Below are 23,429 nucleotides of genomic sequence, written 5' to 3'. Positions count from 1 at the left end.
ATGGACTACTATATTAATATTCCATAGTTACTTAGCCATTTCCTATTGATGGTCATTTAAGTTATTTCTGGGTGTTTGCTGTTATCAGTAATGCTGCAAAGAACATTCTATTCTCCTTCATATTAAAATTAATTTTGTCATCTAAAAATAGCCCTTGGAGGTGGGTAAAAAGCAGGTGTTGTTACTCTCATTTGGCATTTGGAAAAACTTCAGAAATAAAACATGTCAGTTTCTTATAGTCAGTTCACTGACATTTTGCTTTCTCGTATTTGTCTACTCTATTTCCCACTTGTTTAACCTGTTTCCTTATCTAGTCCCATGTAACCATTCATCCACTTTATCCCCAAACATGTGGAAGTGTTTACAGTCCCTCTTTTAGAAGTTTGTTAGTTTCTTGGTGTTTATAATAACAGTTATGAATTACTTGGGCAGGAACTCTATTTTATGTTTCTTGTAGCTAACTCCCATTATTTAGTGGTCTTTTTATATTAATAGTTTATATGCAAGTATAGAAATCTCATTATCATCTTCTTTATTTTGATGGGATTAAATCGGTTTTATGTCCTCACTATTGCCTGGCATTGACTAACTATAAAACCTTAAATTCTGGCAAACCGGTCTTTTATAACAACCTTTCATTCTTTACATCTCTCCTATTCTTGTTCCTATTGCTCTTGAACTACCTGGACACTCCAAGACTTTGGGGTTTTTTCCCCCTCTCCTAATATCCCTCTTCCTAATCTCATTTATTTCCTTACTTAAACTTTGTGGTCTGTCACTTGAAATGACGCTCTTGCTAGCAATTTCAACTCATTCCTTCCACTGAACTTGTTCAGATTTCCAACTGGATTGATTCAACCCATTTCTTACAAATTAATTGTGCTATATATTTAAGATGCCAACCGTAGCAGTTCTGTTTGCTGTTTGTCTTTGGCAAATTTCCAGATTGGTTGACAGAATAATCTCTGTTTATTCCTCTCAGCACCTCTGTCAAATCTGTATCACTCACTTCAAACCCATATTTCACCTTTATGCTATATTTCATACTAATTCTCCTCAACCTCAGCTTGCCCTCTTTTCATGAAAATCATTTAAGCCGTCATATGTGAACTGTTCTGGTCTGCTATTTCTCAGACCAATTATTCTTAATTTCTTTTTTTGGATCCTCTTCCTCTTACTACCCCTTGAGTATTGGTGCTTTCCAGAGTTCTGTTCCTATTCTTTTTGATTCTACGTGCTTTCCCAGGATGATCTCATCTCACTCATTTTAACTCTTACTCATCTGCTGCTGACTCCTACACCTAAATCTATAGCTTTGACATCTTGCTGAATTCCAAATCTGCATATCTAGCAGCCATTGGAAATCCTAGCCTGCATTTGTCTCAAATACCTCAATTTCAGTATGTCTAACATTGATTTTCCTTTGCTCATTTTTTAATTCTCTATAAGTCATCTTCTGTTCCTCCTTCATTGACTTTAGCTCCCACATCCAATCAGTTGTAAAGTGTATTGCTTTTATCTAACTAATTTCATATCTGTCTCATTCCCACTACCTTAACTAGCTTTATTTCTTTTTAAGATGGGTTTTATTATTTTTAAGTAATCTCTATACCCAACATGGGGCTTGAACTTAGAACCTGGAGAATAAGAGTCACATGTTCTACCAACTCAGCCAGCCAGGTGCCCCTGCCTTATCTGGTTTTAGTTCTGTTATTATTTGAATCAACTAATATCTCTGTTCCCATTTTTGCCCAAGTCTATCTTCTACACTGCTCCTAGTCATCTTTCTAATTACCTGGGTTAGGTCTATATGAATATGTTTATTCAACAATCATTAACTCAACAAATATTAATTGGATGTGTCCTGTGTGCTAGGCATTAGTCTAGATGCTAAAGATACGTAGTGAACAAAATATAGTCTTCGTTCTTATGGAACTAAAATTCTAGTAGTGGTGGGAGAGATAACAAATAAATAGATAATGCCCAGATGGTAATGAATGCTAATAAGAAAAAGAATAGGGTTGGGTGGAAGCAGAAGGACTCTTTTCTATGGCAATATTGGGGAAGGCCTTTTTGATAAAGAGGCATTAGAATAGGGACCCAAACGAAATGAGAAACAAATAATCCAGATATCTAGGGAAGAATAACCTAGGCATAAGAAACAGCAGTTAGTGCAACTGCTCTGAAATGGAAGCATGCTTGGATTAGTCAAAGAACAAGGGAACCAGAGAATCTGGAGCCAAGTAAGTTAGGGAGAATGGAAGGATATCAGATCAGAAAAATACTGGCAGTAGGGTCTTTGTAGCTCTGATATAGAATTTTGATTTGACTCTTAGTGAGGTGGGAAAGCGTTAGAGGACTTAGAGCAGGAGAGACATGATCATGAGCACAGGAGTGGCATGGCTGTAAAGGATCACTGACTGCTGTGTGGAAATGGAGATCAATCGGGAGACACTCTAGAAGTTCAGGGAAGAGGTATTAATATTAGGCTCAAACTGCACAGAGGCAGTGGAGGAAATGAGAAGATGTGTCATAAGGTACAAGGATAGAAATTGCTGGTAGATTGTGAGGTATGTATTAGAGGGAAAGGATTTCAAGGATGACCCCAAGGTTTTTGGCCTGAGCAACTAGAAGAATGGAATTACCACTTATGGAAATGGGGAAACTTAAGGAGTAGAAATCAAGAGTTTGGTTTTTGGAAAGGTTATAGAGTGAAGTATATATATATAGTGAGTAGCAATTGGGTATACAAACACAGCCATAAAAGCATAAAGTATAACTTTGCATGGTTTTAAATTTTATATCACTGTTCTCTCTCTCTCTCTGTCTTCTGCAACATGCCTATCTCTCCATCCTGATCTCCTGTCACAAGTCATGCACACATCATGCTCCAGCAATATTAAACTACCCTCTTCAAATCTCTTTGCCATTGCTTGCATTTCTTGCTAGAATACTGATTGGCATACTACCGGAACTGTCAAGGACTGACTCAAAATCCTGCATTGAGGGTCTTATTTTATGAAGTTTTTCATAATCTCATCCTTTGGAAGAATTAATCCTTTGTATTATTTTTATACTTCATATAGAGTTTGTTTGTTCATATATCCCACTGCCGAATTTTGTATTTACAAGTTTGTATCTCCTTTTAGACTGCAGGATAGAAAGCCTGGTTTTTTGTCTTTTTATGTTTAATGCCTGACATACTGCAGGATATAAACAAATGCTTAAATGCAATAAGTTTCTCTCATTTAGATTTATAATTCCAAGTCCAATGAAGAAAATGGATTATATTAGAAAATAAAAGATTAATCAGCTACAGCATAAGGTTATGCATGTTTTTGTCAAACTTAATAAACGGTGGTTTCTTGGAAACTATTTGACGCATATAAACTATTAGACATCTAGTTAGTGGGTGTCTGAAGGCTTAGGAACTGATACAGGCAAGAAAATTGAAGATGCAAGAAGTTCATGAGAATGGTATCCTTACTCGTGTCTGCACCACAAACCTGTTTTGTCCTGCAGCTGTGACACTTTCTCAAGTCTGCAGATCTTGTCCCTTCGGAAACTTGCTAAAATGCAAATTTCTGGGCCTAACACAGGTGTACTGTAATATGATTTGTGGTGGTGGGAAGCAAGAATTTTCTTATTTATTTATTTATTTTAAAGATTTTATTATTTATTAGAGCAAGAGAGAGAGAGCACAAACAAGAGGACAGAGGGAGAGGGAGAAGCAGGTTCCCTGCTGAGCAGGGAGCCCAACACAGGGCTCAATCCCAGGACCCTGGGATCATGACCTGAGCTCAAGGTAGATGCTTAACTGACTGAGCCACCCAGGTGCCCCAAGAATTTTTATTTTTATTTATTTTTTTAAAAGATTTTATTTATTTATTTGAGAGAGTGAGTGAGAGAGAGAGAGCACAAGTGAGGGGGAGCAGAGAGAGAGGGAGAAGCAGACTCCCCGCTGAGCAGGGAGCCCGACTTGGGGCTTGATCCCAGGACTCCTGGATCATGACCTAAGCCGAAGGCAAGCACTTAACCAACTGAGCCACCCAGGTGCCCCTGAACTTTTATTTTTCTTTATTTTTCTTTTTTTTTTTTTTTAAAGATTTTTATTTATTTATTGAGAGAGAGAATGGTAGAGAGAGAGCATGAGAGGGAAGAAGGTCAGAGGGAGAAGCAGCCTCCCCACTGAGCAGGGAACCCGGTACGGGACTCGATCCCGGGACTCCAGGATCATGACCTGAGCCGAAGGCAGTCGCTTAACCAACTGAGCCACCCAGGCACCCTGAACTTTTATTTTTAAAACAATATTAAGTTTTTCTTACGTACACCAAAGTTTGAGAATAACTGAGTCAGAGAATGTAATGGATTGGAGAGAAATTAGGGGTGGTAAGAAAGAAGTAGTTCACATTAGAGACCTTAGAAGGATTGTAATTAATCAATATGCTAAGCAGGGAGCAAATATAAAATGGGAAGAAAAGATCTAAAAACTCAGCCACTTATAAGGATTTTTATTGCTAATGTAATTCAAAGCACCTTGGGCTATGCATTTGGGAAAGATTTTTTAACATTTCTGCTTGAGAAAGTTCCACTGAATCTAGGGTAACTGTAGTTAAAGATTGGGGAAAAGCTACTCTTTTGTTAGAGCTATGTATTCATTTCTTTTATAATAATGTATGTTTATATTTTAAAATCTTATTTTAAAGTGTGTGTCTTAAATATTCTCTGTATACATTGTTACTTATTGATGGCTATTTTAGACTATTTTAATTAAAAGAATACCCTTTGGGGCGCCTGGCTAGCTCAGTTAGAAGAGCACGCAACTCTTGTTCTTAGGAATTGTGAGTTCAAGCCCCATGTTGGGAGTAGAAATTACTAAAAAAAATAAATAAACTTAAAAAAAATTAGTTTTGGCTTTTTGAAGCCAAAACTAAGTTAAGTATAAAACCGTATCATGTTTTGATCATCAGTGGACAGTCTAATTGTATGGCCCATAAACAAGAATCAACATTTACTTTATTCCTACTCAATGTAAGTGTACTCCAAGGATCTTAGAATGAGTAAGGTCATGAGTGCTAAATTTGGAAATCCAAATTGTTAGGTATCAATAGACTTCCCAATAAGTGAAAATGGTTCTCATCTTGTATTTTTTTAGGTTCCCAGATTGTGATGAGCCATATCCTCGACTTGTGGATCTGAATTTAGCTGGTGACCCTACTGAAGGAGCTCCAGTGGCAGTGCAGAGGGACTATGGTTTTTGGTGTCCTCGAGAGTTGAAAATTGATCCAGATCTTGGTTATTCTTTTTTACACGTGCGTGATTGTTCACCTCCTTGTCCAAATATGTACTTTAGGAGAGAAGAACTTTCATTTGCTCGATACTTCATAGGATTGATTTCAATCATTTGCCTCTCTGCCACGTTGTTTACTTTTTTAACTTTTTTGATTGATGTCACAAGATTCCGTTATCCTGAAAGACCTATTATATTTTATGCTGTCTGCTACATGATGGTATCATTAATTTTCTTCATTGGGTTTTTGCTTGAGGACCGAGTAGCCTGCAATGCATCTAGCCCTGCACAGTATAAGGCTTCCACAGTGACACAAGGATCTCATAATAAAGCCTGTACCATGCTTTTTATGGTACTCTATTTTTTTACTATGGCTGGCAGTGTTTGGTGGGTAATTCTTACCATCACATGGTTCTTGGCAGCTGTGCCAAAGTGGGGTAGTGAAGCTATTGAGAAGAAAGCATTGCTATTTCACGCCAGTGCATGGGGCATCCCTGGAACTCTAACCATCATCCTTTTAGCGATGAATAAAATTGAAGGTGACAATATCAGTGGCGTGTGTTTTGTTGGCCTCTACGATGTTGATGCATTGAGATATTTTGTTCTTGCTCCCCTCTGCCTGTATGTGGTAGTTGGAGTTTCTCTCCTCTTAGCTGGCATTATATCCCTAAACAGAGTTCGAATTGAAATTCCATTAGAAAAGGAGAACCAAGATAAGTTGGTGAAGTTTATGATCCGGATTGGTGTTTTCAGCATTCTTTATCTCGTACCACTCTTGGTTGTAATTGGATGCTACTTTTATGAACAAGCTTACCGTGGCATCTGGGAAACAACATGGATACAAGAACGCTGCAGAGAATATCACATTCCATGTCCGTATCAGGTAAGGGAAACCTTGTTCTAAATTTCAGAATGTGTGATAGTGAAAAGAAGGCATATTACTGTGAAGATCTCATCTTAGCTAGTTTTTTAAAAAAAACTTTATGAACCTGTACATTAAAATTTTAAAGATAATGAACAAATGTATTGTAGAAAGAATGTAATATACATGTTTCTATAAACCTCTTCCATTTAAAAGATGACTTTTACAAGTCTAAGCTATGGGCTTTTAAGCAATTTACTTCCATTGTCACAGAACAGTTTGGGGATTGTTTAGAAGTCTACAGGTTTGAGGGTGAGAAGCTCTTTACCAACTGATAAAAATGCACTGTCTTTTGTGAAAATCTTACTGATAGAAGAGGAATTGTTTTAACTGTTTTGCAAAAGTAATAGAATGCAGTTGTACAAACTAGTTCATCTCTTAATTGGTCTTGGTTTTTCCTTTTGCATGCTGAATATTTTATGATTTACCTTTGAATTTAAACAGGTCAGATAATCATAGTGACAGAATCATAGAATCTTAGGTCTAGAAAGAACTTTAGAGGTAATTTATTCAAGTTTCCTCGTAATTTAGAGTTCTTAAACATCTCTCTCGTGGGGCTTAGAAATGTTAAGTGACTTGCTTGTATTCAAACTGGGATTTAGTGTTAGGAGAGGAATGTAGCAAGGAAAGTAGTTCAGAATAGTTGATGCTAAGTATTTCTCTATCTTAAAACCTTTTCTAGAACCTACACCCCTAGCTATCATCCTCTCTTCCTTTTAAGACAAGTTTTCTCGAAAGAACAGTCTCCATTGCTGTCTTCTGTTCACGTTCCAGGTTAGCTGTTAAAAGGGCACCAGTCATCCTTTCATCTCCCCTGACTGTTAAGATTTAATTACCTTTTTTAAAGTATTTATGTATTATAGGTAATTCTTGTTTGTCTCTTTCCCCTGCTAGACAGTGAACTCTTTGAAAGCAAGAACTTCTTTTTCATATTTTCATATTTTTGGAATACATATTCTATAGGTTAGTAGATGATAACATTGAGAATGTGGCTATGTAGATGGAGAAAAGACATTTTTAAGAAATGGTAGGGATGCCTGAGTGGCTCAGTTGGTTGAGCGTTTGACTCTTGGTTTTGGCTCAGATCATGAATTCAGGGTTGAGATTGAGCCCCCTGTGGGCTCTGTGCTCAGCGGGGTATCTCCTTGAGATTCTCTCCCTCTCTCTCCTCTGCCCCTACCCCACACCCCTCACTCACTCTCACTCTCTCTCTCCCTAAAATAAATAAATCTTAAAAAAAAAAAAAAAAGAAATGGTTACAGTGGTACCATGGACGAGGAGTATGTGATTAGCACATAATCAATGCTGATAAATATCGTTTTTAAAGATTTTTTTTATTTATTCATCTGAGACACAGAGATACACAGAGAGAGAGAGAGAAAGAGAGAGAGAGAGCATGAGTAGGGAGAGAGGCAGAGGCAGAGGGAGAAGCAGGCTCCCCGCTGAGCCAGGAGCCCATTGTGGGGCTCGATCCCAGGACCCTGGGATCATGACCTGAGCTTAAGGCAGACGCTTAACCATCTGAGGCACGCAGGCGCCCCAGTGCTGATAAATATTTAATGGCTGAGAATGCCAATTTATTATTGTATAAATATTAGCTATGGGCTTTTAAAAAACAACTTATATTGAGAGACCAGAAAAAAATGAATGATTGAAATTGAATTTCTTGACAGAATGACTTACTAAAAACTCTTAATGTGAGTTTTCAGACCTGAAGCTAAGTAATGGAATTTTGCCTCTAATGAGAGAGAAAGAGATGGTTGAATTACATCATATGCTTCTTTATATAAGTTATCTAAGATTCCAGATATATATTAGGACTACTGAAAAATAAGTTTGATTATGAAATAACGATCTAAAAAATACCAAACCTCAAATATATAAATTGATAAATTAGAGTAGTTGGGATGCCACTATTTTCAGGACATTCCTAGAATTCTTTCAGCATCTTTAGAACCAGTGTGAGCTGCACAGAAATATGTATGTGTGTATATGCATTTTTTTTGTGGTCATGGGTTAAAAAATGTTTTTAATTTCCAACATACAGAAATAACATTGGAAATGAGTTATTTACGATATACTGAAAAGAATAGAGAATGACATTATAACAATAACATGGTAATTAAGCTGTAAACTCTGGAGCACAAATCCTGGCTTCATATCTTACTTTCACTATTCACTAACTTTATATTCTTAGGCTGGCTTCACCTCTCTGCTTTAGTTCCTCATCTGTAAAATGAGTAATAGAATCTAATAGTAATAAAATAATAATAGATAGTATTAGAAATAAGCAGACTACTTCCTCAGGTTGTTCTTAGGAGTATACATGCATGTGTTTAGAAGAGTGCCTACTACATAATAAGTAGATGTTAGCTCTCATTCATTTTCTTCATTTATTATTGTTCCTGCTGTTGTTTACATATATACATACGAGATTTTAAAAACCATCCAGTACTGAGCTTTACCAAATGCCATATTTGCTTCAGACTTTCATTTATTTATTTTAAATTTTTAAGTAAGCTCTACACCCAACGTGGGGCTTGAACTCACTACCCTGAGATCAAGAGTCTCACACTCTAATGACTGAGCTGGCCAGGTGCCCCTTGCTTCAGACTTTTAAAAGAAATCTCTACAGATTTGGCTGAAGCTCCCTATGTACCCTTCCCCAGTTCTGTTCCTCCTACTCTCTGCCCAGAGGTAACCATCATCCTGAATTTGGAATATACCATTCCCATGAAAGTCTATACAACCTACCAATATGTATGTAACTGCGGAAAAACTGTTTTACAAAAATATGTAATACAATGATACCATACTATACATGTTTCTGTAACTTGATTTTTTAACTTAACATTTAGTTTTTGAGATGTATTTATATTAATGCTGTAGCTCTAGTCCATTTTTATTTATTATTAAGATTTTATTTATTTGAGAAAGAGAGCACGACCTGGGGGGGAGGGCAGAGGGAAAGGGAGAAGTAGACTTCCTGCAGAGCAGGGAGCCCAATGCGGCTCCATCGCGGGACCCTGGGATCATGACCTAAGCCAAAGGCAGATGCTTAACCTACTGAGACACCTAGGGGCCCCTCTAGTTCATTTTTAAAAATGTGTTTCTTTTTAAGGAAGTTTATATTATAAAATGTTTCAAATATACAGAAGTATAGTAAATAAGGTGGCAACCACCTGTGCACTCATATCCAAACTGCCTTGAAATCCTAACATTATATCATATCTGTCTTTCTGTTTTCCTGGCTGGCTGGCTCACTATCATTAAACACACAGCTGATGCCTGCCTCTGTTCCCCTAGGTACTCGCATTCTTTTTCCTCTCCCTCCCCAGAGGTAACCCTTCTCATAAAGATGGTGGTTTTTCATTCTTCCCAATATTTTTATATTGTGGCTGAGTATTTACAGATCTATAAAACTTGGTATTTGCAAGTTTTAAAAATCCATTAAGTGAAATCATTCTGTAGCTTGCTTTTTTTCACTCAGTTTTATGTGTGTACTACTAATTCGTTCATTTCAACTGTCTTAGTCTAATATATAAATATACTGCAGTTTATTCACTCATTCTTTTATGAACATGTATCTTCCAACTTTTTTTGCTGTTATAAACCATTTTGCAGTGAACGTTCTTGTAATACCTATCTTCCTTGCACATGTCCAACAATTTCCATGAGGTATGTACCAGAAAGTGAAATTGTTGCATTGTAAGATATAGACATCATCAAACCAAATGGTTATTTTAATTTACACTCACAATTGAGTATAAATTTCCCATTTTTCCCCATCATGGTGTTCTCAGGCTTTTAAGTTTTTGCCAGCCTTTAAAACGGTATCTCAATCCCATAGTAATTTTTATTCCCCTTTGAAGGTTGAACATGTTTTCATAGGTTTATTGGCCATTTGGGGTTTCTCTTCTGTGATTTCACTCATTTGCTACTTTGTCCATTGTTCTGTTAGGTTATTTGCTTTAGTTTATTTATTTATTTTTTAAAGATTTATTTATTAATTTGAGAGAGTGAGTGGGTGTGAGCAGGGGGGAGGGGCCGAGAGAGAGAGAATCTGAAGCAGATTCTGTGCTGAGTGCAGAGCCCGATGTAGGGTTCCATCCCAGGACCCGAGGTCATGACCCGAGCCCCAAGAGTCAGATGCTTAACCACCTGAGCCACCCAGGTGCCCCTAGCAATTTTTAAAATTTGATTTTTTTGACTCATATCTCCAATCCCTTGAAATATATTTTTTCTACATTAGGAAGAACATAATTTTATTTTTCGTATGAATAAGCACTATGCTTTCTGCACCATTTATCAAATAGCCCATCTAAATTGTAATGCAGTCTCTCATATTCAGGTTCCATTTTTAGGCTCTCTCTTTTGTTCCATTGGTCTATTTCTATAACTTTGTGTTAATCCACATTTCCCCTACCTTGCTCTTCAAAATTATGTTAACCATTCTTGCCACTTTTGCCACTTTTGTATATGAATTTTAGAATCAGTTTATCCATGTAAAACAAAACACTGTTGGCATTTTGATTGAAATTATTTTTTATTTTAAGTGAACTTGGGGGAAATTGCCATCATTGTAATACTGAGTTTTAATATTTTTTTGTTTATTTATGTATTTATTCATTTATTTGTTCCTGGCACCTTACAGTTTTTGTTGCAATTGTAAATAGGATCTTTATTATGTTTTTAAATTGATTATTGTTGGTGTACAAGAATGCCATTAATTGAATTCGTATATTGATCTTGAGCATCCCTGCTGAACTCTTTTATTAATTCTAATTGTGTGTAAATTCTTTTATATATTCTTTGTAGAAGTACTTGTCTGCAAATAAGGACAGATTTGTCTTTTTGTTGCTTTCTAGTTATGTTTTAAGATTTTTGCTTCTATACTTGTAAGTAAGATAGATTGTGATAATGTTTTCTTTTCTTGTATTGTCCTTGTCCAGTTTGGGTATCAAGGTTATAACAGCTTCATAAAGTGAGGTTTTTTTTTTTTTTTTAAATTCTCAATTTTTACAGTAAGTAGGGGCTATTTGCTCTTTGAAAGGGTTGGTATATCCTCCTCTTAAAAACTGTCCTACGGGCGCCTGGGTGGTTTAGTTGTTAAGCGTCTGCCTTTGGCTCAGGTCATGATCCCAGGGTTCTGGGATCGAGCCCCACATTGGGCTCCCTGCTTGGTGGGAAGCCTGCTTCTCCCTCTCCCGTGCCCCTTGTTTGTGTTTCTGCTTTTGCTCTCTCTCTCTGTCAAATAAATAAAATCTTAAAAACACAAAAACTCTGTCCTAGGATCTTTAAAGCTAAGAGAGAGAAGTTGTGGAAGACACTAGGTTTTTTAAACTATTATTTCAATTTTTTAAATAATAATAGTTTTATTCAGATGTTTTATTCCTTATAAAGGCATTTTGTTAATTTTACTTTTAGAAGATTATTTTATCTAACTTTTCAAATACATTAGTATCAAGTTATTCATATATTTTTTGTTTTGTAAATTTTTACCATTTTTTTGTTTCTAACATATGTTCTCTTTATTCCACCTTGATCAATCTTGGTACAGGATTATCTTTTTAATTCAGTTATTTCTGTTCTTATTTTCTTACTAATGCTTCTGTTAGAATTACTTTGTTTTTCTAAATTCTTAAAAGGTTAACTCATGCATTTTCAGTATTTCTAAATTTTTGAAGTGCTTTTAATAGTCATTTTAAGTTTAACCCAAAATCTTTTATTAACCATGTTGGTTGTTCATTCATTTTGTTTCCCATACTTGCCTTCAGGCATCTTTGTGATTTATTTACTTATTTTGGGGGGAACCTTTTATTAGTTCAAGTTAGGAAATCTCTTGGCTTTTTTTTTTTTTAATTGAAGTTTTCCTAAACCTAATGAAGGAACTGTTTTTCACACTAACACCTCATGGATTAACAGTACTCATATACAGACACTGTTGTTGTTTTTAATTTCCTGCAGTATGTATTTTTTTCCCCCCAGAGTTCATATTAACCTTTTTCTTCAGCACAGTAGTTCAGAGGCTGTTCTGGAAGATAGTGCAGGTACAATTAAAGCTTTATTTTGTGTGTGATCCTTTTAGTTCCCTTGTGACTCCTGCTTTTCAATCTTGTTTAAGTAATAGATGTTGAATTAAATCTGGCTTATTTAAGGGGCACCTGGGTAGGCTAAACGTCTGCCTTTGGCTCAGGTCATGGTCCCAGATCGAGCCCCACGTTGGGCTCCCTGCTCAGCGGAAAGTCTATTTCTCCCTCTTCCTCTGCCTCTCTCTCTCACTGCTCTTTCTCTCTAAATTAAATAGAAATAAAATCTTTAAATCTGGCTTGTTCAAAAAAAAAAGAAAATGCTGTAGGGATGGGCACCTGGGTGGCTCAGTCAGTTGAGGGTCCTCTGATTCTTGATTTCAGCTCAGGTCATGATCTCAGGGTTGTGGGATGGAGCCCTGCACCAGACTCCATAGGGAGTCTGCTTAAGAGTCTCTTTCTCCCTCTCCCTCTGCCCCTCCGCCCCCCCCCCAAAAAGAAGAAGAAAGTGCTGTAAACATGAACTCTTAATTGTATAAACTTCATTGTGGTTAAAACCTATTACCTTACTTGATATCCACGACAGTCTTACGAAATAGATAGTATGGCTTCATTTCTGCCACTTTAATGGGAAGAAGTTGAAGCAGTAAGAAATAATATGGCTTACACAGAGTCACATTAACAAAGTGTATCAGGGGTCAGCAATCTATAGCCCACTGACAAACGATAGGGCCAGCCATGTAGGTTGGATTTTTTTTTCTTTTTTAATTGCGATAAAATATCCCCATTAAATGATAACTATAAGATACCATTTTAACCATTTTTAAGTGTATTGTTCTATGGCATTAAATACATTCACATTGTTGTGCAGCCATCTCCATCTCCAGAAACTTTTTTATCTTCTTAAACTAAAACTCTGTACCCATCAATCAATAACTCCCATTCTTCCCTGCCTTCCAGCCTCTGGCAGCCATCATTCTACTTTATGTCTCTATGAATTTGGCTAGTCTAGGTACTTCATATAAGTGGAATCATAAAATATTTGTCCTACTTTATGATTTTTTAATATTTTTAATTTTAATTTAATTTAATTTTTAATATTCAAATTAGATAAATATGTTGCCTGTGACTTCCTAGCACCAAATTCAATTAGAATTTTTATATTAGTTTTAATTCAGAATTTTACTTTAGAGGAATCTTCTACAGACTTGTAAATTGAGCACCAGAGATATTAAATTCCTATTTGAGGTCATATCCACATGTACTTGAACAAGATTTGCTATCACTGAGAATACCTAAAAGAATACCTAGCAGGCTCTGATAATAATTCCTAATGAGAAGTTTTTTAAGTGTATTAAGCAATGATGTTATCCTTAGAGTAGCCTCCTCAGGTAACTTAAAGAACATCGTATTTGAATATGTTTGCTTTAAAATCGGTAAGGTTACTTAATAGTCATCTTGCATATTACTGAAGTTTTCAAATATTTAAAAAATGGGTTTGTGAAGTAGTTGATCACATTGTTTTGGAGTACTAATTGGATTTAATGCAAATTGCATGTATTAATTTGAAGAAAAATGGGCTGATGTAGTCTTCTAAAATATTTTAAATACTTTATACCAACTGTTTATTTAGCAAGAATGCTTTTTAAAAATATTAAATAATACTTGAGAGAGTAATATTTGTTGCCTGAATCCAGAATTATGAAATACAGCCTGAGTTGTCAGAATAATGCATATTTTACAGCTTATAATCAGTAGGGTTTATTCCTAGAATATGTTTCCATTTTATATATTATTTAAAGAACACAGTAGTTTTCCAGGTACTTCAGGAGTTGTGTTTTTTTTTCTTTAAAAATAATTCCCTATACTTATTTAGTGCCCTCTAAGAGGCTTAAAGCATTTTATAGAAGTGTTAAAGTCTCAAAGAGTTAAAGTCTCAAAGATTGTTAATATTTCTAGAAAACTATTTGAATATAATATATTGGTTTAAAAATGAGCTTTAAAGTCATAGGCTGGGTTTATGTCCTGCCTCTAATAGTCTGAGCCTCAATTCCTTATGTAAAACACAAGAAATAATATGTTAAACATAATAGCATCTACCTCATGGGTATGAAGATTAAATGTGATAATAAATTTAAACCTTGTAGTAGAGTGCCTTGCACAAAGAAAATTTTCAATATTCTGTTGTTGCAAGTACATAATTACTGAGGTTTGAAGGAGGATCATTCCCATCCTTCACTTTTTTCTTCTAAACATTGATTTTCAAAAGAAAACGTTTCCTTTCCTAAAGTGCCTCTTCATTTTTTTCATCTCTTCCATCCATCTAATTCAGTGCTCTATGTCCCAAGGAATTTTGATTCTAGAACCTGTGTTTCAGTAATAGAAATATGTTACCATAATACAAGCAGCTTAGCTGAGACTGTCACATTCACATTTAGAGCCATTTGTAGAATTCTGAAAAAAAAATCATTTTTATAGAAAACAAACAAAAAATATTGTTTGTATTCTTTCAGTCACACAAGGGAACCCGTCTGTTATTTATCTAGTCTTGATCCAGAAAAATACAAAAATAGCAGAATAATGTCAAATCTAATTTGTTATGATTTTAGCTTCATTTTCTGATAAGAGTGCTTCCATGCAATTCCAAAAGGGATCAGCAATGTGTATGAAAGGATCATGGGAGAAATGGGTGTATTTTACATTTCCCACATGAGCAACAGTGAGTAATTCTGTGTAAATATATAGTACTAATCTTTTTTTTTTCTGCTGCTAATTTTTAAAGTGGTAAATATGTTGCCTGTGACTTCCTAGCACCAAATTTCCTCAAATTTGTTCAGTGTCTATAATACAGGAAAAGAGTGGGAATTCCCTGAAAAAAAAATATTCTAAATCAGGGGTGCCTCGATGGCGCAGTAGGTTAAGCATCCACCTCTTACTTTCAGCTCAGGTCGTGATCTCAGGGTTGTGAGATCAAGCCCTGCATTGGGCTCCATGCTTAGCGTGGAGTCTGCTTATGACTCTCTCTTCCTCTCCCTCTTCCCCTCCCCCCCTCAAAATAAATAATCTTTTTAAAAGATTTTATTTATTTGATAGAGAGAGATAGTGAGAGAGAGCATGAGCAGGGAGGAGAGGAAGAAACTGCCTCCCCACGAGCAGGGAGCCTGATGCGGGGCTCGATCCCAGGACCCTGGGATCATCACCTAAGCCGAAGGCAGACACTTAACTGACTGAGCCACGCAGGTGCCCCAAATAAATAAATTTTTAATATATATATATATTCTAAAACTCTTGTAGGAAAATATAAAATATATAAATAGAACATTAAAGAATATTAATAAAATATTAATACTATTATGTATAGGTTGTAAAATCCTGTCACATGGCACTTTTGGATAAAGTATATTAAAACCTACAAGTTGCTATCTTTCTGGCTTCTGTTACACAGAAATAGCCCAAGTCATGAGTTCAGTGTAAGTCTTATTTGTAGACATATCTGCTGTCCAAATGGTTAACACCTTTTTAGGAAAAATGTAGTTGCCACAGTCTACAGCAGGGCATAGCAAACTTTCCATAAAAGGTCAAATAGTAAATATTTTAGGCTTTGCTGGCTATATATATATATATATTTTTTTTTTTTTTTTTAAACTACTTAACTCTGCTGGTGTAATACAAAAGCAGGCATAGACAGTATATAAACAAATGAAGTTCTAGTAAAGCTTTATTTACAAAAACAGAATTGTGGCAAAGTTGGTCTGCAGGCTGTAGTTTGCCAGCCCCTGATCTATAGCAAGCATTATTCTATATCACCTTTGATATTTATAACAACGAATGGTGACCTGTGGTGTTTTTCTGTCCCATGTAAATTGTCACTGTTTCATTCTCATTACAGCTTTTGAGAATCATTATTTTATTGAACTGCAAAATGGCATTAAAAATATTCAATACAGGGGCACCTGGCTGGCTGAGTTGATAGAGCATGTGACTTTTTTATTTCTTTAAGATTTTATTTATTTATTTGACAGAGAGAGGGAGAGTACAAGCAGGGGGAGAGGCAGGCAGAGGGAGAGGGAGAAGCAGGGAGCTGAGCAGGGAGCCTGACTCGGCTCCATCCCAGTACCCTGAGATCATGATCTGAGTGAGCCGAAGGCAGACACTCAACTGACTGAGCCACCCAGGTACCCTGAGCATGTGACTCTTGATCTCAGGTTCGTGAGTTCAAGACCCATGTTGAGTGTAAGTTTACTTAAAAAAAAAAATTCAGTATAATCTAGTTCTATTTTATCACTGTAATAAATACAAATAAATTCTTGTATGTCATTATAATAAAGACATGCCAATAAATCTTATTTCCAGTAGTCTTTGAAGGCATCACTATACCAATTTAAGAAGAAATAATTTCAGTAGTTTATGGGAATAGTAAAATAGAAAGCAACTTAATGTAATAATCATAGAAGCTTCTAGTTATTAAGTATACTGTGTGCCAGGTCCTGTATTCAGCAAGTTTATACACATACCTAATTTAATCCTTAGAATAGCCCAGTAAGTTAGATTGTACTCAATTTTACAAATGCAGAAATTGAGTCTCATGTAATTATACAACTTACCCAAATTCATACATGATAAAGCTGGGATGTGAATTGTCTTTCTGATTCCAAAGCCCACAGTTTTACATCACTTTACACCTCTTCTTATGCAAAACAAACAAAAACAAAACCCCACTTATATGAATGAGTATTTGGGAGACATTCTATTTCTGGCTGTATCTCTGATTAACTTTGTGTCTTTAGACCACTCAGTTTGTAATTTCTTCATCTCTAAAGTTAGGGGATCAGATTGAATAATCTCTAATGTTCTTATCAGTCTAGTATTAAATGAATCTAGAAACTTTTCTCTCATAAGCCACAGTTTTTTTTTCCCTTCCTATATAAAATTCATTAATGCAACAACCATTTATTACATATATCTAACATTCGGGCATATTGATAGTTGCTGAGAAAGCAACAGTACTGAAATACAGCTTCTACTCTGAAGGAATTCATTAGCTCAGTAGGAGAAAATCAATATGGAAATCAGGTAATTCTGTGACTAAAGTGAGTTCTTACTCTTTTGTTCCTTTAAAAAAAATACGGAGAAATCTAGTGAAAACATTTTAGATATGATATGGATTATTTTATAGCTAAAAATACAAGTTGTTTAGTAAATATACAAAGATTAATTTAGAAGAGTACATTTATTCTTCCAGCATGTCCAATGAAAATTTTTCATAGCCAAGTTAAAATATGTCTCTTTATAAGTTGAGTAGGGAAATGCTTCCTGAGGTCTTAAAGTTTAAAAGTGACCAGATAGGGCGCCTGGGTGGCTCAGTTGGTTAAGCGACTGCCTTCGGCTCAGGTCATGATCCTGGAGTCCCGGGATCGAGTCCCGCATCGGGCTCCCTGCTCAGCAGGGAGTCTGCTTCTCCCTCTGACCCACTTCCCTCTCGTGCTCGCTATCTCTCATTCTCTCTCTCTTCAATAAATAAATAAAATTGTAGAAGTGACCAGTTAATCACTTTAACAGTTTCTTAGATAAATGTTTTATCATCTTAACCCTCAAATAAAATATAGCACTTCAATCTCAAAGGGTAACTATGGAAAAAATTAAAATAAGTGATGTCTTAAATTTACCACCAAATACAAGCACTATGCATGCAAATACATGTTCCTATGTGAACATTACAGTATTATTTTGCATAGCTGATAGAAAGAGAATGTTGGCTATAATTCGAAAGCCCAAATTTTTGACTACTTGCTTACAGTGATTTTTGCAAAGCAATGTGTGTGTGTCCATTAATCTATCTAGAGGATTTCCTCTTGCCCTCTTTAACAAGAGAAAGGCCAAAAGGAACTGCCTTATAAATTTTACCCAAGGTCGACTTCTGGTCTTCTGAGGTTTACTTGCACCATAATTGGAGAAAGTGAGTGAAGATCTGAAAATGATAGCTCTTCTACCTAAGGCCTAAGGCTGAGCCTTCATAAACTACCCTTCTCTATGCTTATTTTCTTCCAGATTCCTTCCTAATTCTAAAAGCCCTTCCAATGGAAGGGACACATCAGCAAGGGAAAAAAGAGAAAGAGGGTTATTAGAGTTTTCATCCAATCCTTTTCAGTTATTTTCCTTCTCCTACAAAATGTTCATCTGTTGGTACAGTGGTTTATTTGTCCTCTCTGGATTCCACTTTGTTCTTGGCCCATATCAGACACCTTTCTGTAGAGGTAGAACCAGGAGGTGAGACTTGAGCTCCCTCAAAAATTAAAAAGTGCCATGTACAGATACCAATATGCTCAAATTAACTCACTTTTCAGATTAGCTGGCTTGCTAGGTTGGAGGATGTTTCCCAAGACTTCTATAAAATAAACTGATGACCAGTGCATGTTGGATGCTTCTCCTGGAAGGCTGTTTTCTGGAATACCTGCAGACTTCTCTTCCTTACCAGTAGTTATGTGTTAATGGTGTTTATTATGTCTATCTAAATTCATTATGTTTATCTCGAACCTGTTTATGTTAAGTAGTATGTGTTACTTCAGTATGGAATTGAATTAAATATTAGGTAAATCAGTGAAAATGGATTGGAAAAGAACGCATTCTTTTTTTTTTTTTAAGATTTATTTATATTAGAGAGGGAGATACAGGGTGAGTGAGGGGAGGGGCAAGGGAGAGAGAATCCTTAAGCAGATTCCCTGCTGAACAGGGAGCCCAACACAGGGCTCTATCCCAGGACCCTGAGATCATGACCTGAGCCAAAATCAAGAGTAGGACGCTTAACCAACTGAGCCACCCAGGTACCCCAAGAAAGCATTATTTTCAGGAAAAGTTGATTGCTTTGGAAAGATTTGATGAAATCAAGTTGTTTTTTAAAAAGATTATTGTTGAAGTTAATATAGGGAAGATGAACTGTTAAAGATCTGGTTGAGGGGATTTGTAAAAATCTAGGATTTGCACATAGATTGCTTTATGAGTATTTGAATGCTACGTTTACTTTAAAGAAATAAAGTGGAAATCACAGATGGTGATAAGCTTGTAGCATGTAAGAAAAAAATGAATTATTAGCAGATGAGCAATTAAAGAAAAAGCCTCGACCTTACATTGGATGTTTAACTATTTTAAGTTCAAATAAATATTTTGTGTGTGTGTGATTTTGTTTTTTAATACTAACGACCTGCCTGATCATGTCAAATGTGAAATCTTCCACTTTATGTCCTTTAGTGAATCACAAATATTCCCCATCAGTGACTTTTATGGACTATGTTAAGGTCATTGAGTTCACTAATATTTTGTAAGTTTGCTAAAGAGCTCTGAGAAGTTTGTCTTAAAGTAGAGCATTAGCAAAATTAAAAATATGCTCCGCTTTCTAATGACAATAAGACTTCTGACAATATGTCTGAATGGAAGCATCAACAATTAAAGCCTGAACCAATGAAATCTGGGAAGAACACATTATTTGAGACATCACAGATCTTACATGACTTAAGAGAGATCTCCAAGTGGTTCCCCACTTCAAAAATAATTACGAATTGGAGCCAGCACATAAGGAGTTAGGGCTGGTCAAATCGGGGCTCTCATGCCGACGGAAGGCAAGGGTTGCCTGAGGTGTGGTGGTTGGTGGTGGAAATTGAGACCTGGGCCAGCTGGGAATTTAATGTTAACACAGGGAGTCAGGTACTCTCTTGTGAGCCTAGGTCACCAGGGGCAGAGGTTGAAGTGTTAGCAAGTTAATTATACCTCCTGGCAATCAGCAGAAGCAAATTCTTTCTGCAGGATCCCCACTGATTGATAACCAAAGAGCTCACAATATAATGTTACCAAACACATGAGAAAACAAGCCCCTATGACTGAGAGTCATTGGATAGAACAACATCAAACTTAGAACTACAGATACTGAAATTGTGAGATACTGAATAAGCATGTAATATTTATAGGAATAACAGATATAGTCACAAAGATTACCAGTCTCCAAGAAACTACATGGAATAAATGTTTTTCTGAAAATTAGATGTCTAGAAACATAATTTTTGAAATAGAAACTCAGTGGATTTCTGAAATGCAAAACCACAGTTTAGACTGCTGTTTGAAGAGAAATTTAATGAACTAGTGTATGTAGGTGAAAATAAAGTTATCCAGAATGCAGCAAGAGAGACAAGGAAAATATGAAAGTAACGTTAAGAGAAATGGAGGACAGAATGAAAAGTCTTAAAAAGAGGTTAATTAGAGCCCGAGGAGTGAGTTCCTTGAGGAGAAAATGGAGATAATGCAGAAGAGATAATATTTAAGGAGATAATGGCTGCAAATTTTCCAAAACTGCTAACATGCAAATCCACAGATCAGGGAGGTACTGTATAGCCCTAGCAGGATAAATAAAAAGAAATCAACACTTCTGTGAAATCTTGGGGGAAAAACAGAGACAAAAATCTTGAAAACAGTCCAAAGAAAGGACAGATCAACAAAAACAACAACAATAACAAAAAAGACCAACAGAACTATAGAGTCCTCAACAACGAGAGCTAGAAGACAGTATAATATTATCTCTAAAATAAGGAGAGAAAAAAATTTCAACCAGAATTTTGCACCTTGTGAAACTTGTGGTAAACATGGAGATGCACTGCCAGATCCCCTTCAAAAAAAGACTTACTCCTCAGTTGCGGTAAGTGTGGTTGCAGACACCCTTCAGCTGCAGAGAACTGCCTTCTCTGACTTCCTGCCCTTCCTGGGATGGCCTGCAACTAGCAATTCCTGGATGGGCTAAGAAGGCCTGGCTATTGGCCCAACATGGGACCTTTGGAAGGTCATTATTTGCTCCAGGGCGCCCTACCAGTTTGTGGAGGCTTATCTGAGAATTCATGGCAGGCAAGCCACTTCTTCCTTTGCGCAGTCCTGCTTCCACCCTTTTCCTTCACAGATCTCTTCCTTATAAACATCTTGTACCCAAAATTCATCTCTGCATCTTCTGGAGAATTCAACGTGTTCTCAAGAACAAGAATGAAATGAAGCCATTTCCATAAAAACAACAAATGAGAATCTATCACCAAGAGACTTGCACTAAAGGCATTTCTAAAGGTTGTATTTCAAGATTCTTCTTGAAAATGATCTCTGGAGGATCGTAGGAGATGAAAGAAAGAATGATGAGGAAATAAAATTGTATGTATATAAAGCTGAACAAATACTGTTTCTGTAAAATGTTAATAAAAATACATAACTTAGGGTTTTAAAATATATACCTAGGGGCGCCTGGGTGGCTCAGTTGGTTAGGCGACTGCCTTCGGCTCGGGTCATGGTCCTGGAGTCCCGGGATCGAGTCCCACATCGGGCTCCCTGCTCAGCGGGGAGTCTGCTTCTCCCTCTGACCCTCTTCCCTCTCATGCTCTCTATCTCTCGTTCTCTCTCTCTCAAATAGATAAATAAAATCTTAAAAAAATAAAATAAAATATATACCTAAAATCCAGTAGAAAAAAAGGACAAATGTATATATAGACCAGAATTGGATTAATGCTTCAAGTCAATACTTGCATCAGAAATTAATTAATGGAGCCACCTGGGTTAAGCGGATTTTGGCTTAGGTCATGATCTCAGGGTGATGAGATCAAGCCCACCTTGTGCTCTGCACTGGGTATGGAGCCTGCTTAAGATTCTCTCTCTCTTCCTCTACTCCTTCCCACCCCATCCTGCTGTGCTCTCTCTCTTTAAAAAAGTAAATCAATCAATGGTGAGCTAGAATCCCTGAGAAAATGCCCTCCTCCCTCCACCCTTTTTTTTTTGGCTTCTCTCCATCATAGGCTTCTTGCTCTTTAGGATTTTTTTTTCTTTGTTTTTTTAAGTTAATTTTTTGAATAGATGATGTCTTAGCATGATTTATAATGTTAAAAATATATAGTGAAAAGCATTATTTCTACTTACATTCTTCATATTCTAAATTTTCACCCCCTCTTTATAGTTACTTGTATATATTTGCAGAATTTCTTTTTCCATGAGACTGTTTTGAGAAATAAAAGTCCTAAGATACTTAAAGCTCAGCACACAGTAAGAAGTCACTAAATTTAATTCCCTTCTTTCCTTAACCATTTTATGACCCTTAAGACCCAGAAAGCATAATTAACCATGTATTTTGCTGCAAGATGTCATAACTTTTGCTTTATACCTGTAAATGTAAATTAGAACTGTAAAACCATATTTCATGCATGTCATAATCTTAATGAAAACTTAAAAAAGCTATCCTAGCCTTGGCCTAAAACGAATTGAAAAGGAAAAAAATTTTTAAAGTGAATATGATTAATAGAAACTCATGCTTTTTGGAAAGTTATTCTGGAGTTTCAGAATATATTCAAGAAATTAAAAAGTTTGGTTGTGCCTATTTTTTTCCAAAATGAAAAGTTGTATTAGTTTATGTATTATAAAAATGTGAGATCGGGACACCTGGCTAGCTCAGTCAGTGGAGTACACAACTTTTGATCCTGGGGTTGTGGGTTCGAGCCCCACATTGGGTGTAGAGATTACTTTATAAAAAACCAAAATCTTAAAAAAAAAAGAGATCAGTTTTTTCAAATTGAGGTATAATTGACAGTAGTTTCTGGTGTACAGCATAATGATTCAATGTTTGTATATATTGTGAAAGGATCACCACAATAGTTAACATTCATCACCATACATAATTATAAACAATTTTTTCTTGTGATGAGAATTGTTAAGATTTACTCTTTCAGCTTCCAAATAATGCGATATCATATTATTAACTGTAGTCACCATTGCTGTACATTACATCCCCATGACTTTTTATTTTGTAACTGGAAGTTTGTACCTTTTGACCCCCTTCACCCATTTCTTAACTACCAATCTGTTCTTTGTACCTGTGAGCTTGGTTTTGTTGTTGTTGTTTGGATTCCACATATAAGTGAAATCATATGTTATGTGTCTTCCTCTGTTTGACTTTTTTTATTTAGCATGATGCTCTCAAGGTTCATCCATACAGTCACAAATGGCAAGATTTTGTCCTTTTTCATGGCTGACTAATATTTGTGTGTATGTGTGTTTGTGTGTATGTGTGTACACACACCACATTTTCTTTATCCATGGACACAGGTTGTTTCTATATCTTTTTTTTTTAAAGATTTATTTATTTGAGAGAGCGAGAATGAGAGAGAGAGAGAGTACATGAGAG

The 23,429-nt window shown here is 36.0% G+C and overlaps 1 protein-coding gene across 3 annotated transcripts in view; it reads left to right on the top strand.

Annotated features, from left to right (window-relative positions):
- The window catches only part of FZD3 (frizzled class receptor 3), a 101,795-nt gene that overhangs the window by 32,360 nt on the left and 46,006 nt on the right, over window positions 1-23,429 (top strand). For all 3 annotated transcript variants that reach the window (XM_025874018.2, XM_073892529.1, XM_073892530.1), the window contains one exon: window positions 5,156-6,173. In XM_025874018.2, coding sequence (XP_025729803.1) covers window positions 5,156-6,173 — 1,018 coding nt within the window. The remainder of the gene's footprint in view (window positions 1-5,155; window positions 6,174-23,429) is intronic.

The sequence above is a fragment of the Callorhinus ursinus genome, unplaced genomic scaffold (assembly GCF_003265705.2).
Source record: "Callorhinus ursinus isolate GAN/ISIS: 27379988/994484 unplaced genomic scaffold, GSC_fseal_2.0 scaffold4, whole genome shotgun sequence".
Classification (NCBI taxonomy): Eukaryota; Metazoa; Chordata; class Mammalia; order Carnivora; family Otariidae; genus Callorhinus; species Callorhinus ursinus.
This window is presented reverse-complemented; position numbering and strand designations above follow the sequence as displayed.